At 37.3% G+C, this 14,942-nt stretch overlaps 1 protein-coding gene across 2 annotated transcripts in view; it reads left to right on the plus strand.

The window, feature by feature from the left end:
* The first annotated feature begins 204 nt into the window (after positions 1–204).
* pgs1 (phosphatidylglycerophosphate synthase 1) overlaps positions 205–14,942 on the plus strand; it is a 51,963-nt gene continuing 37,225 nt past the window's right edge. The window contains exons 1-2 of one of the 2 annotated variants that reach the window (XM_030121957.1): positions 205–336; positions 14,427–14,637. In XM_030121957.1, the coding sequence (XP_029977817.1) occupies positions 221–336; positions 14,427–14,637 (327 nt within the window). In that variant the 5' untranslated portion in view covers positions 205–220. Of the gene's footprint in view, positions 337–8,482; positions 8,545–14,426; positions 14,638–14,942 lie in introns of those variants that run through there. The other variant, XM_030121958.1, reaches the window with a different exon arrangement.

A 14,942-nucleotide genomic window follows, 5' to 3' on the forward strand; every position in this document is an offset into this window, starting at 1 on the left:
ACACACACACACACACACACACACAAACACACACACACATATATATATATATATATATATAGTTTTGTTTTGTTTAACGTTGCTTAAGTGCAGTCAGTGTTTGTTTCATGTTATTTAACCTCAGTCAGTGTTTGTTTCGTGTTATTTCAGTGCAGTCAGTGTTTGTCTGTGCAGTGGACCTTTGTTAATAAAGTTTTTTCAAAGCCTGTGTGCAGCAGTAATGGCGGCTCCCATGTCCTGGAGGAGGCTGGTGTACTCCGTGTACTCACCGGCCGTCGCCGGTGTTTTTACCCGAATAACGGACCGGCTGTTTCGGGCTCGGGACAGGACAGGAGGGTAAGAGACACGGATGTGAAAGCATGTGGATAAATAAACCCTGGTCCTTGTCTGTTTAAGGTCAATGAATGCGAGCCGTCCAAACATAAAGCTGATGCTACCAGTGAGCATGAATCCATTATCGGACACCTGGGCTGTTTGGATGTAAATGTCAAACACGTGAGGTTCCGTCAGTGAACGAGTCTTTAAACCCCTAGTGTGTTTACGACAACAGAAAGTCACCGGCTACTATACATGTCAAATTGAAGATACTTATCAGATTTAGTCATTTTTTTCCCTTGATAACTTAGCTTTTCCAGGTTCAGTGTGCTGTTAGGTAACAGTCAGACATGTCCAGGAGGGTCTGAACTCAGTTCAACTACAGTTAATGTTCATTTGTTCTTCACGTAAACAAACTAACTAACAAACAAAAACCTTTAGTAGTAATTCAGAAAGAGACTCAGTTCATTTATTTATTCATTCCAATCTAAATGATTGGAAAGGAGCAGGATGAATAAAACTTCTACTACCTGCCCCTTTCTTCAAACATCTGCTTACATCAGATAGAGTCAGTGAAAATCCAACAAATCCAACATGCATAAGTTAAATTATTTCATTACATGCTTTTATAAAGCTTCTCTATTCTGTTCTTATACAACCTCTTAAACTTAAAAATATTTGTACAGCTTTTCTCTTCCATAGTCAAAGAATTCCGCATTCTGACATCCACAACACAAACACACATTTGCTTCACATTAGTCTGAACCCTTTGCTGTTTAAAATTAAGCCTCCTTCTATGTTCTTCATCCTGTGATACTCAAACAAGTAATCCCTGGAAATTTGCAGCAAAAGTCTGTTTCTTGCTCTAAACACAATCAGCTAATTCCTTAATTAATCTAACTCTGTAAACTGAAACAATCATTATACATAATTCTTATTGCTCTTTTTTGTAATAAAAACAATGGCTTTGTGTTCCTCATATATGTGTTGCCCCATACTTCAGTACAATAACTCAAATATGGCAGAATAAGTGAACAATATAAAATCCTCATTGCTTTATAATCCAGCAGTTCTCATAGATGTATGTGATGATTATCAGTGAGAAACAGAATTCAGATTGACAGTTGTCTTATGGATCTGGACCTGAGCAGGTCTTGGACCCACAGATGTAGGTGGAACTGGTGGATGTTCCAGGTGTCTGTCAGAAGCACCTGTGAAACTGGTGGATGTTCAGGTGTCAGCAGCACCTGTGGAACTGGTGGATGTTCCAGGTGTCTGTCTGGAGCACCTGTGGAACTGGTGGATGTTCCAGGTGTCTGTCTGGAGCACCTGTGGAACTGGTGGATGTTCCTGGTGTCAGCAGCACCTGTGGAACTGGTGGACGTTCCAGGTGTCTGGAGCACCTGTGGAACTGGTGGACGTTCCAGGTGTCTGGAGCACCTGTGGAACTGGTGGACGTTCCAGGTGTCTGGAGCACCTGTGGATGGAATGACTGGAGCAGAACCTGAGAAAACTGCCCCCTCTGACCAAGGGTATTATCGTTAACGAAAACTAACGAAATGATGAAAACTAGAATTGTAAAAACATTTTCATTAACTGAAATAAATAGAAACTGTAAATAAAAGGAAAAAAATGACAACTAACTGAAACTGTATTGTGTGTTTACAAAACTAACTAAAACGGATAAAAATTATGGATAAAATTCCCTTTGTTTTCGTCTTTGTCAGTGTTGGATTGATATGAAATCAATTTATTTCCCTCAAGCAATTTTAGCTAGTGCACCATATGATATTTAACGGTCCGTCACTTGTGGTTTCCAGTCGTCTTCTGGTCCCCACTCTACCTGGAAACATGGAGACTAAAGTTGGGAGAAAGCAGCAGAGTCCTGTCTGGGATTTATTTGAATACAACAGAGAAGAAGAGAAAAGATATAAAAAAAAACCCTAAAACTAAACTAAAACTAAGCATTTAGAAAATAACGAAAACTAATAAAAACTAGCAAACCTGCTCTAAAAACTAATTAAAACTAATGAAATTAGAGAAAAAAAAGTCCAAACTAAATAAAACTAAACTATAACGAAAAATCCAAAACTATTAGAACCTTGCCTCTGACACCCCCTGACCTATTCAGTCTCAACACACTCTGGAAACACACAAACTGTCTGTTTTTATTAAGAAATTAAGAAACAACCATATACAAAAATAAATGTTCCTTAAATAGGTTTCTGTTTCTAAATTCATACCTGAGACAGTCCCCCCCCACCATTTTATGCATATACATCCATAAGATAAATGTTCTTTCCAGTCATTAGATATTAATGAAAACATATCACTGATGAGATCAAGATGCATTAATTCAGTTTATAAAACACAGAACTGTGCCTAAAGTTTCATGGAGAAACCATATAATGATAATAAGTTAACATAAAGATTTAAACAAAAAAAAAACAAAACACTTTTTTTTTTAGAAAACTGAAAGTTGTTATAACATGTATGACATAGATTACAAATAGAAGGAGTGAATCAAACATACTCTTGGTGCAATAAAACAGTAATGACTATATTGTATTGCAGTGTAATTTTTAGACTGTACCATGTTGAGTTTCCAGTTGATCTAATGATTATCATCATATCTTTTGTGCTAATTCTTTTTCTGTCTTTTACATTGTTGTCATCTTATAGTTTTTCATGTGCTTTTCATCTTAGATTGGTTACATTATTCTGTTACAGTAAATTTATGTAAACATAATTCTGAATATTATACTCTTTATCCCCCAGATGTCCCTAACTCTTAGACAGTGGGTCATAGAGTACAGTTTTTTTTTTTGAGTGTGTGTGTTTAAAGGTGCTGGAGATTTTCGAGACCAATTTTTCATCAAATCTGTAAAACCTCAGTCATATCCTAAGTAGGTGGTTGCGCAAACCTCTGTTTCCCACAATGCATGTCGCAACAAAATTCCGAAGATGCCTGAGTGACCTCCTTGCTCGTTTGTAAACACATGGACTGTTTATGGTGGATGGCACTAAGAAACTGTTCACCGTAATGCAAGAGATTCAGGTGAGTAATGACAGAAAGACTTACAGATTTGTGATACTTAGGCTATGACTGAGGTTTTACAGATGTGATGAAAAATTGGTCACGAAAGTCTCCAGCACCTTTAACATATGAGTGATATATTCTATATTTGTCTAAGGACATGTCCTGGTCTCCTCTGAGTTTGTATGTCTGTTATAAATAGGTGTGTGTGTCTCAGTCAAATGCATAATTGTGTCTCTAAAATCCTTTTGGTCCATGTTCAGTGATGCATGACTCAGTTCCTGCAGTAAAACCATCAGATCCTTCATCTCCAAATGGATCCTTTATCCTGATCATGTCTGTCAAACCAAGTCTGAACTATCTTGGATTCAAATGGACATGATTGACTCAACTGGAAAGGAGTTCCATTAAAGACACTAATCCTTCTGATCAGAAGAACAACAGGAGTAAATCACACATGTTTAGGTGATCAGTTGGACGGTCCATTCACTTCTACATGGAATGGATCTCTGGTCTCTTTTCCATTGGACATCTGTGCAGAACTTTACTGATATTTACTAAATGTCGAAAAAACATAAGTGCGTAATGTCGGTTTTTCCATGAAATCACAACTGCAATGATTTGTTTTTATATTATCACGAGACGACACTAAAGGTCATTCCATGAACATGGCAACGAACATAAATATGATGTTGATTTACAGATATATTCATTATTATATATTACCCCTCTATCTTCTACTACACAGGTGTCAAACATACGGCCGTGGGCCAAAACTGGCCTGCCAAAGGGTCCAATCCGGTCTGCAGTATGAATTTGCAAAGTGTAAAACTTACACTAAAGATATTAACAGTCAGTGTTGTCAAACTGGTTTTAGTTCAGTAATTACATACAGACCAATGTGATCTAAAGTAAAATAACATAATAACCTTTAAGATAATAACTCCAAATTTTCTTCTGGGTTTAATGTGAAAAAAAATTACATTATACCTTTTTTTTCTCTTTGTTTTAGTGCAAAAAATATAAATTTAAATATGAAAACATTTACATTGACAAACTATCCTTTAACAATAAAATGTCATCAACCTGAACAACCTAAAATGTCTAAAAAAAATTAAGGGCAATTTTAACAATATTTTTCCTGTTACTAAATGTTTGGTATCATACACATGTATAAATGATAAGTTGAGGCATAATATTGTTAAAATTACACTTATTTTTCTTCAGAAATGTCTTTTTTCCCCCCCTGGTTATTCACATCTTTTTTGTTTGGAGAGTTTGTTAATGTAAATATTTTTATTATTATTTTATTTATAGACTATTATGTTATCATTTTACTGGTTCAGCCCATTTGAGGTCATATTGGGCTGAATGTGGCCCTCCAGCCAAAATGAGTTTGACACCCTGTCCTACTAAATTCTAAAATGTCTGGGTTTCTTGGTGTGTCCGCACATACCGACACGTTTCTTTTAAAACTCTTCTTCTTCGCTTGTTGTAACGTACGTCAACATCAGTTTTTTTTTTAATTCATGTGACTAGTTGCGGAAAAAGGTCTTTCCATAACATTTTTGTGTAATGTACCAATTGCACTATGACCGAAAAACCACTTCTTGCCAGCGCAAAAACTTTTATACAAAGAGAGTTTTGACGAAATTGTCGTTTTTCCATTAGGTACATTTTTAGGCGCAAGTTATTATTTGTGAATTTGAAGGTCAATGGAAAAGCGACTAGTGTTCAACCTTCTCAGTTGTCCTTCAAATTGAACATGTGTCCCTCCTCGTAGATTCTACAGCTGATATATTTGATGGATAAATATAGTGTGTTGAACAGATTTGCACCAATAGAATCTCCGAGGTGGACCAGAATGTTTTGTTAGATTTGAAAAGTCCAACCCAATGATTGGACTGGACTTTCCACCATGATATTCAAATGAGCTCAGGTCAAAGGTCATGTTTGGTTGTTCTATGGAACTGGAGTTAAAGGATTAAAGGCACTATTTCCCTATTATATGAATGGATGACATAGAAGTGGATCCAACTGCATCAGAGCTTTGATGGGACTTGGTGGAAATATTGGTGGTTGAAGGTGATGTCAAATGGAGCTGAGTTCAACATCTGGAGGTTTAGAGAGTTGTACAAGATCAATATATGGAACCAGAAGACGGATCCAACAAGGAATCAAACTGGCAACTGTGTATGAGGAAGTCTAGGACAGTGGGACAGGTAGGGACAGAAAGGACAGGGAGGGACAGAGGACAGGAAGGATAGGTAGGGACAGAAGGGACAGGAAGGATAGGTAGGGACAGGAAGGACAGGTAGGGACAGGAAGGACAGGTAGGGACAGAAAGGACAGGTGGGGACAGGAAAGGACACAAACCCATATATTTGTAATGTCACAGTTGATGCTTCAGAAGGAAACGGCAGCTTTTCCGGTTCTGTTTAGAATGAGGATGTAAATCCTCGTGGATGGACTGAGACAAAGCATGTCTTTACTTGGGGAATTTTCAATTCTGAGGAATTATGAGGAAGATGACGGAAACATTTTTTTCTTTATCACATGCTCTGAACAGTACAGTAGGCGTTGGTGAAAGTGCATACCAGAGTAAACAGTGCTTCAGTTCACTGCAGCCTGTGTTTCCTCATCGGTTTTCCTCTAAATGTATCATATCATAGAGAAGAACAGGTCATGTCACTTCAGCTTTATTAATGCTGTAACTTGTAGCTGTAACTGGTGTTTGTCCAACCTCCTGCCGGTAAAAATGCACTGGAATGTCAGTCAAACCCGTGACTTCCCACCTGTGAACTTGTACTAGATCCAGGTTCTCCCAGTTCTGAGTTCTGACGTCACATAGCAATGGCGCCCCCCCATGGATGTGGTGTTTATGCTAATTGTTTATTACAACAAGGTATTGCTCTGACATTATTTATCTGCAAATGTTCTGCATAGGGATGTAACGATTACCGGTATAACGATGAACCGCGGTAAAATTGCAGACGGTTAGTATTACTGTTTAAATTCTAATTATCATGATAACCGTGTTTGATTACCGTACTTTTAGGGGAAAAAACGCCTATGTAAAGATCTGCTTTTATGTCAAATATTTGAGTATAGTTTTAATTTATGACAATTTTAATTTTATATACCTAATATTTGGAACCAACATTCACTTTTAAAGTCTTTGAAAAGGTTCGTTAAGCATCTGTGTGTTATTTATGCAATAAATTATGTACATTTTTCAAATCGGATTTTATATTTTTTTTATTATATATATTATATGATATATTATTATAATATTATTATTATTATTATTATTATTATTATTATTATATAATATTATTATTATTATTATTATATATTATTCTATATATATTATATATTTTATATTTATTTTTGTATTTTTTTTAAGCACCTTTGGCGATAGAAATGACTATAAATTAACATACGGTCCACCATGCTGGTTTGTTTACATCTAGCTCCCACAATTCCTTGCGCTCAGGCAGTTTGGCGTGACTTGCCTGGAATGTTACAAAGTCGTGAGTTGTGGTTTGAAGTCATGACTTACGGGCTCAAAAAACAGCCTGGAATGCAGCACAACTCCGTGTTCACTTCAGTCGTGTATGTTCCTGCAGAGACCCTTCCCTTAATGTTTATTTTCCTTGTGGTTCTTTCCACAATTCAACGTATATGGGAGTACATCTGCCTCATCAGATTTTGAATTATAAAAGCCACTGAATTTCTAGCACTGAATTATTTTGCACTGAAATTAAGTATCTGAATTTTTTCGGCATCACGTGACCAACCTAATGTAACTCGATTGGCTGGCTGTCAGTTTGACTTGAGATAGAATCATTGCTTATCCTTGGTGTCCCGGATGTGTGATCTGAATTTTTTGTGTCTGAATTTTTTGCTTCAGAATTTTTTGCATCTGAATTTTTTGCCTCTGAATTTTTTGCTTCCAAATGTTTTGCATCTGGATTTTTTGCATCTGAATTTTTTTTATTCTAAATTTATGAACATAGTAAAATTGAGAGACAAAACATTCAGATACTTAATTTCAGTGCAAAAAATTCAGTGCTAGAAATTCAATGGCTTTTATAATTCAAAATCTGATGAGACAGATTTACTTCCATAAATGTAACCTAGGGCTGCACGATATTGGAAAAAACTGACATTGCGATTTTTTTTTTTAACCCTGCGATATATATTGCTATATGAAAAAATACTCAGGAGCACATAATAGCTAAATAATGGTCAAAAATGGTCAAAGTAATTAGTTGTGTTTCCTCTGGTTGTGTCGACACAGAACAGGTGTTTCAGTTTCATCCTTCTGTAGCTGAAATAATTCCAGATAACTGACGGTGCTTTTCTTTTGCGCACCAAGTCTTCGTTTACGGTGATTTTCTCTTGTTCGTTGCTAATTTTCCAACCGTATTAAGAACGATTGTGATTGGTGGATGGCTGTGTGCAGTGTGTGTCAGGTACCCAGGATGAACTTAGATGAGAACATGTTGAGTTCATCTGCCTCCTATATTGCAGGACCTGAACGCGACTATTGCGCACATGTACATCGGGATTTTGATGCTCAAACGATATATTGTACAGCTCTACCACGACCCTTTGTGAAAATTTAATTGGATTTAAATTCACAGGAGTTAACATAGTAGGACTACTGAGTTCAAAAAACAGTTTTAGTTTACAGTGAACGGAATGAACCTGAAAGATAAAAAAAAATTCCAATGCTTTTCTTTTATCTATTGCCACATTTCCACTATGTGGTATCGGCTCGACTCGACTCGACTCGGCCTTTTTGCGTTTCCATTAGGGACCTTGGACATTAAGGACCTGGAATCTGGTACCCGATACTAGTTTTTTGGTATCACCTCCACTGAGGTTCCCAGACTGGGGACCAGATACTAAAAGGTGATGTGTAAACACTGCAGACCACTGATTGGTCAGACAGTCGTCTCTGTGACCCAACGTTTTACAAAAAACAGATGCAGAAGTTTACAGTAAATATGTCGGTAGGTTAATCCACATGATGACAGTGTGTAAAACTACACCATGGTTTGTCGAGGAGGTTCAGATGTAAAAATTCAGCATGAGCTTGACGAGACAACACACAACGAGTGAGTTTATCAGCAACTCTGAGCAGACGACATGGAAATAACGCGCCACATCGCTATGACGTCCAGGTACTGTAAAGTCTGTAGTATCCTGTAATGGAAACAGTCTCCAGGAATAGGACCTAGTACCCAAGTCCAGTCGAGCCGAGTCGAGCTGGTTCCATGTAGTGGAAATGTGGCATATTATTCTTTTTGGTCCTGAAACTGAGAGTACGCCTTTTGTTACAGTGTGTGTTTATATCTTTTGTCTCCTCCATCTTATCTGATATCACCTACAGAAAGTTGTAAAGGTTTGGAGGTCGACACCATGTCATTATCTAATCTTTTTGTCATGATACACACCTCTGATAGTGTTAGTTCTACAGTCAATGAGCCGATAATTCACCATAAGATAAATGGCCATGAGGAAATGCATTAGAAGGATGAATGTGTTTATGGCAGGAGTTAAACAACAGGGGATTCCCCGTTTGTCCTGCTCAGCTCAGCAGCTTTGGAGAAGAGACCTCAGCTGGGTTCGATGCTTTAATGGGACTTTTGTTTCTTTGAGAATTGTCCAGAGTTGTCTGGGTTCAATCCAAACCGAAGTGTAAAACCAAACGGTAGTTTTGAGCCACGAGAAGGTGCATCTGTGTCCGTTCAGTAGGTGTAGATCAGGGCTCTCAAACTCATGTTCTTTCAGGTTCCACATTCAGTCCAATTTGCAGTGGGCTGGACCAGTAAAATAATAACAGAATAACCTATAAATAATGACAACTCCAAATTTTTGTCTTTGTTTTAGTGCAAAAAAACTCATTAAATTATGAAAATACTTACCTTTATAAATTATCCAAAAAAACGTGTGAATAACCTGATAAAACTGAAATGTCTTAAGAAAAATACATGCGATTTTAACAATATCATGCCTCAACTTAGGATTTATACATGTGCATTATGGATGGAATTGTTAAAATTGTGCTTAATTTTCCTTAGACATTTTAGGTTGTCTGTATTTGTTCAGGTTATTCACATTTTATTGTTACAGGATAGTTTGTAAATGTGAATATTTTCATAATTTAATGTTAGTTTTTGCACTAAAACAAAGACAAAAATTTGAAGTTGTCATTATTCATAGGCATAATGCAATACAAATTTTTTCACATCAAACTGAAAAGAAAATCTGGAGTCATTCTTTTTTGTCGGTTAAGCTGCTGTTATTATTTGACTGTAGATCCTATTGGTCTGTATGTGGAACCTGAACTAAAATGAGTTCCACAGCCTTGACTGTAGAATTTTTGCACTTTGCAAATTCATCCCACGGGCCGGATTGGAACCTTTGGCATTTGGCCCCCGGGATGCATGTTTGACACCCCTGGTGTAGAAGAATCCAGTAGAAGGACTGGATGACAACCAGCCTGAGGGTCAGCGTCATGTCTGAGGTTAACACCCCACCCTGTTTTTATTTAATGTGGTTGCATTGTTCTGACAACACTGTGCGGTAAGACACGAAAAGAAGGAGACGCTGTGGTGTCGGGGTGAACTCTGGGACACCAACAGAGACAAAGCAGCTGAAATCAGACCCACTTGACATCCTCTCATGGAGCTAATATGTCCTGACGCAGTTCACGTTATAGCTGTTCAGAAATGTCATTCCAGGGTCTGCATCATTTCTGGCATTCAGTGGGTTTGAATCCTGATCCCTTTCTCACTTATCTTGCTCGGAGTGTTTCCAAGAAGCGGAAAATGTCTTTGGTTTGGAGTGTGGCGTTGTTCATGAGCTGCTGGGAAGCTCTGACATCTGAATCTGAAAAAGCCTGGTGCAAAAAGAGAGCATTGTTTTCCTCTGTTGTACTACGGCTCCAGGAACAGCTTCTACGGTGGCCCAGAGGTGCAACAGCCCAAAAAATTATCCACTACAAGAAAAAAAAAAAGAGAACAGCCCAAAAAATTATCTACTATAAGAGAAAAAAAAAGAGAACAGCCCAAAAAATTATCCACTATAAGAAAAAAAAGAGAACAGCCCAAAAAATTATCCACTATAAGAAAAAAATGAGAACAGCCCAAAAAATTATCCACCATAAGGAAAAAAAAAACATCATCCACCTTTTCAATTATGCGGGCACTGTTTACCCAAAAGGTCTCTTTGCGTTAACATTAAGGCCACCACAAAAAATAAAAGCATAGGCTGAAAATTTTTAAGGCCTTCAGCTAATGTGGCTAATGCTAACGAAGGAACCCACCAGAAGTGGAGGTCAGCGCGCTAAAAATAAAGTTATTTTAAAAATATTTCCATTAATGTAGTTTGTATAGTTAGTAATTTTTTAGGCTGTGCTCTTTTTTTTCTTATAGTGGATAATTTTTTTGGGATGTTCTCCTTTTTTTCTTATAGTGGATAATTTTTTGGGCTGTTCTCTCTGTTTTTTTCTTATATGGATCATTTCTTGGGCTGTTGCACCTCTGGGCCACTGCAAAATTCAACTGCCCTTCTATTGTTTTTGTACTTTTTTTTGTTTTTACACTAACGAAACAAAATAGAAATAAATCATTGTATTGTGTGACAGTTGTTAGAGGCAGTTCTATAGCAGCAGGTTTCATATATGCAGCTAATTCAGGTGTAGAGTAGCTTTGAAAAAAGAAGAAAAAAATAATCTAAAGAGAAGTTTGCAAGGATGGAGTATGAGGATTCCATCTTCCAGTGACGGCAGAACAGCTTTTGTTTGCCTGTAGTCAGATGGAAATACAGGCGGTGGTTTAGGACACACTCGTCCACATTGTGTAGCAGTGAACACAAATATGTGCTTAGATCAGTGGTTCTGTAACTTTTTACAGTGGAGTACCCCCTGAAATAGACTTTTTACAGCGGAGTACCCCCTGAAATAGACTTTATACAGTGAAGAACCCCCCAAAATAGACTTTTTACAGCAGAGTAACCCCCCGAAATAGACTTTTTACAGCGGAATACCCTCTGAAATAGACTTTTTATAATGGAGTACCCCCGAAATAGACTTTTTACAGTGGCTTACCACCTGAAATAGAATTTCTACAGTGGAGTACCTGCTGAAATAGACTTTTTACAGTGGAGTACCCCCCTGAATAGACTTTTTACAGTGGAGTACCCCCTGAATAGACTTTTTACAGTGGAGTACCTCCCGAATAGACTTTTTACAGTGGAGTAACCCCTGAAATAGACTTTTTACAGCAGGGTAACCCCTGAAATAGACTTTTTACAGCGGAGTAGCCCCTGAAATAGAGTTTTTACAGTGGAGTACCCCCTGAAATAGATTTTTTACAGTGGAGTACTCCCTGAAATAGTCTTTTTACAGCTGGGTAACCCCTGAAATAGTCTTTTTACAGCAGACTACCCCCTGAAATAGATTTTTTACAGTGGAGTACTCCCTGAAATAGTCTTTTTACAACTGAGTACCCCCTGAAATAGTCTTTTTACAGCAGAGTACCCCCTGAAATAGATTTTTTACAGTGGGGTACCCCTGAAATAGTGTTTTTACAGCGGATTACCCCATGAAATAGGCTTTTTTCAGTGGAGTACCCCCTGAAATAGACTTTTTACAGTGGAGTACCCCCTGTAATAGACTTTTTACAGTGGAGAACCCCCCTAAATTGACTTTTTACAGTGAAGTACCCCCTGAAATAAACTTTTTTATCCAAGTACCCCCAACTCTCACTTCAGCATTTGTGATTGAAAAAATTAGGTGGTGTGTTTATATTTTCAAAACTTTGTAAACAAACAACATATATTGAAAATTAATATTTAAAATTTACACATTTTTAAAGTAAATTTTGTGTAAAATATAAACTGAAAAGTGCCCTCTGTCATTGGGAAGAGAAATAAATTGGTCATTAATTAATAAATGAACCTTTCATCATCATAAAATAATTCCTTATCTACTCAAATAAACTAATTTTAAATAATATAAAATATAAATGTTCTTCAGATGTTACCAAAGACAATAAAACTATTATATGAATTTGTTGTTTGTTGTTATATGTATTTATTGTGTTTTATATTTCAGCATTAATTCTATTTATTTATATTTTATTCACTACATGATGACTTATTTAATGGATTTTTCCAAAAACATTTCCAATACCCCCTGGGCTTCTTCCAAGTACCCCAGAGGGTACGGGTACCCCACTGTGGGAACCCCTGGATTAGATGGACTTCGTATTCATCCGATGTCATGTGTGTTTGGTCCAGATGTGGAAACTTCTATCAACTTTTCAAAAGTGACTCAAACTCTAAAACACATACATTTTTCCTCTAAATGAGCCCAGATGATGTTCTGTGTTCCAGTTGTATAAACCCATGATCCGTCTGTCGATGGAACAGTCAGTGTTTCACTTTTAGACCCTTTGTTGGTATAATTAGTGGTTTTTCAGGCCCCTCTAGAGACTTTATCAAAAAAAGTAATTAGTAACAAATCTGTCCTCTTTTTCTGCTGTTATTGCAGACTTTTGGAGACTCTGACGTTAAAACACATATCATTGTTTGTCTAAAACAAGTCACTGAATATAAATCAGTCCCACTGACATTGACAGTTTTGTCTATTGTCTCATTTTGGTCCGTTTCGATTGTTCATGTAGACTGAAAATTAAAAATGTTCTGGTTCTAAATGCTCATGTTTGACTTGTTGTCGTCTCCTCAGTGGATCATAAGGTTAAAAACCAATCTAAAGAAAATGAAGAGAAAAACTAAACAAACCAATCAATAACTAACCTCAGTAACTGGTCCAGAGTGTCTGTTTTTGGTCACTTTAGTCCAGATTAAGGAGGATGGTTGGAAACAGAACATTAAATAAAATGAGAACTGACAGAGTATAGTTCATTTGTAGTTTTAAACAGATTTAAGGTGTTTTTATTCTCACTTTTTGTCTCTAACAGTGTTATTCCTCTGTCCTACATCGTTCATTGCAATTACATGAACATTTACAATTATGCAAATTAGGTGATGATGTCATTTAGCAACTTCTAGTGACTTTTAGGACAGACAATAGATGCTTTCACTACTGGGGAGTTGGAAATAGTGATAATGTAATATATGTTATTAACTGCTGTAATTATTGATCACTGTTAAGGAGCTATCAGATATCAAATCAAATCTAATTTTATTTATATAGCGCCAAATCATAACGAAAGTTATCTCATTTACATATCGAGTTGGTTGAAACCAGACTCTAAGCCAGGGCTGTCAAACTCATTTTCTTTCAGGGGCCACATTCACGCCAATATGATCTCCTGTGGGCCGGACCAGTAAAATAATAACAGTGGAAAAAGGAAAATTACATTATGATAATGTTTACATCTACAACGTTTCCTTAAAAATCTGAATAACATGAACAACTTTAAATTTCTTAAGAAAAACAAGTGCAATTTTAACAACATTAATATTCTGCCTCAGTTTATCATTTACACATGTGCATTACAACTTGCATTACAATTACAAATACACAAAACATTTAGTATCAGGCAGAATATTGGTACAATTGCTTTTACTTCTCTTAAGACATTTCAGGTTCATATTTGTTCAGGTTATTCCCATTTTTTGTAAAAGGATAGTTTATTAATGTAAACATTTTCATGTAATTTTACTTTTTTCCCCACTAAAACAAAGACAAAATCTGCAGTTGTCATTATTTATTGGTTATTGTGATACTATTTTACTGATCTGACCCAGTTGAGATCTGATTGGTCTGTATGTGGAACCTGAATTAAAATGATTTTTACACCATTGATTGTTAATATCTTCAGTGTAATTCATCCTATGGGCCAAATTGGACCCTTTGGCAGGCCGGATTTGGCCCCTGGGCCGCATGTTTGACACCTGTGCTCTAAGCCAAGTCAGATATGACTGGTTTATTCTTTTGTCTCAGACCTAAGTCCGAGAACCAGCTTTAATCTAGAAATAAATCCTTAATTGTGACGTCCTAACAGCAGAACCCCCCCTCTGTGTTCTGCAGATCCTCGGTGCTGCTGCTGGCCCCCCTGCTGGCCGAAGCAGACCCGGCCCCCCGTCATGTCATGAGACCCAGCGGATCGGCCGGCGCTCAGGGCACCGACGGCCTCTGCGCCCACTTCAGATGGATGGCAGAACACGTACCTGTGTTCCGCGTACCAGGAACCCACATCCACATTCTCACCTCACCGGACCAGTTCTACCAGGCCATGAAGGTGGGTGGAAAGGGGAGGAGAAAGTGGTTGTAGTCCAAGTCACACAACAGCTTCGGTTGGCACCACTAACACAATTTAGGTAAGGACAGGTAATTGTTGGTATTTACGACTTAGATTTCCTGCATGTCAACAACAGCACTAATTCATTTAGTACTAACCAGAGGTATGACACCCACAGGAGTTCAGGTGCCAAAGAAATGTCCGACTTATTGTTCACAACAAAAGGAAACACAGAAGAACCAGTAGATCATAAGTGGTTTAGGTTTCTCATAATTCATTCAGTAAATTAGGTCATAGGAAAAACA

Source organism: Sphaeramia orbicularis, chromosome 19 (assembly GCF_902148855.1).
Source record: "Sphaeramia orbicularis chromosome 19, fSphaOr1.1, whole genome shotgun sequence".
NCBI classification, from domain to species: Eukaryota; Metazoa; Chordata; class Actinopteri; order Kurtiformes; family Apogonidae; genus Sphaeramia; species Sphaeramia orbicularis.